Source organism: Gavialis gangeticus, unplaced genomic scaffold (genome assembly GCF_001723915.1).
Source record: "Gavialis gangeticus isolate Ggan-Ray unplaced genomic scaffold, GavGan_comp1, whole genome shotgun sequence".
NCBI lineage: Eukaryota > Metazoa > Chordata > Crocodylia > Gavialidae > Gavialis > Gavialis gangeticus.
In genome coordinates this window covers 1576891-1577483 of record NW_017728991.1, presented here as the reverse complement: position 1 = coordinate 1577483, position 593 = coordinate 1576891, and the positions used below count along the sequence as shown (strand labels likewise).

At 69.1% G+C, this 593-nt stretch overlaps 1 protein-coding gene across 1 annotated transcript in view; it reads right to left on the bottom strand.

Moving 5' to 3' along the window:
* BAHCC1 (BAH domain and coiled-coil containing 1) overlaps window positions 1-593 on the bottom strand; it is a 93095-nt gene that overhangs the window by 12206 nt on the left and 80296 nt on the right. Inside the window, 1 exon segment of the mRNA XM_019515030.1 lies at window positions 65-589. Coding sequence (XP_019370575.1) covers window positions 65-589 — 525 coding nt within the window.

The following is a 593-nucleotide window of genomic DNA, read 5'->3' as shown; positions in this document are numbered from 1 at the left end:
AGGCGCTTACAAGTACTTGTATCCTAATGAGGCCATTCACAGTCAAAGCCAACTGTGTGCTTACCTGCGTGGGGTTCCCCGACCACCTCCAGAGCTGCCGCGCCGGCAGGAAGGCGGAGATCTTTGGCCGATTTTCCACCGACGGCAGGCGCTGCCTCCGGGAGAACTCTTTGGCTTTGGAGAAGCTCAGGGCCTCCTTGCGCTTGAGCTTGGCCTTGGCGCTGGCCGCAGCCGCCTTGGCGAGGAAGCAGCGGGCGGGCGGCGCGCCCCCCTTGGCGCGTAGGGCCTGGGCAGCGGGGGCGAGCAGGGCGGGCACGGGGTGCGACAGGCAGGTCTGCAGCAGCAGGGCCGAGTCCTCGTCGTCGGAGCTGTAGGACGAGTCCTCGTTGTCCGAGGAGCAGAGGCTGGACGTGGAGCCCGAGCCCGAGCTGGACGAGGTGGAGGAGCCCGAGCTGGACGAGGACACGGAGAGCCGCGCCAGGAAGCGCGAGGGCACGGCGGCCGTGGCGAGTGCCCCGGGGCCCTCGTCCTCCTCGGGCTCCGAGTACGAGCTGTGGCAGTCGCTGTCGCAGTGCGGGCCGCACTCGCCCTGG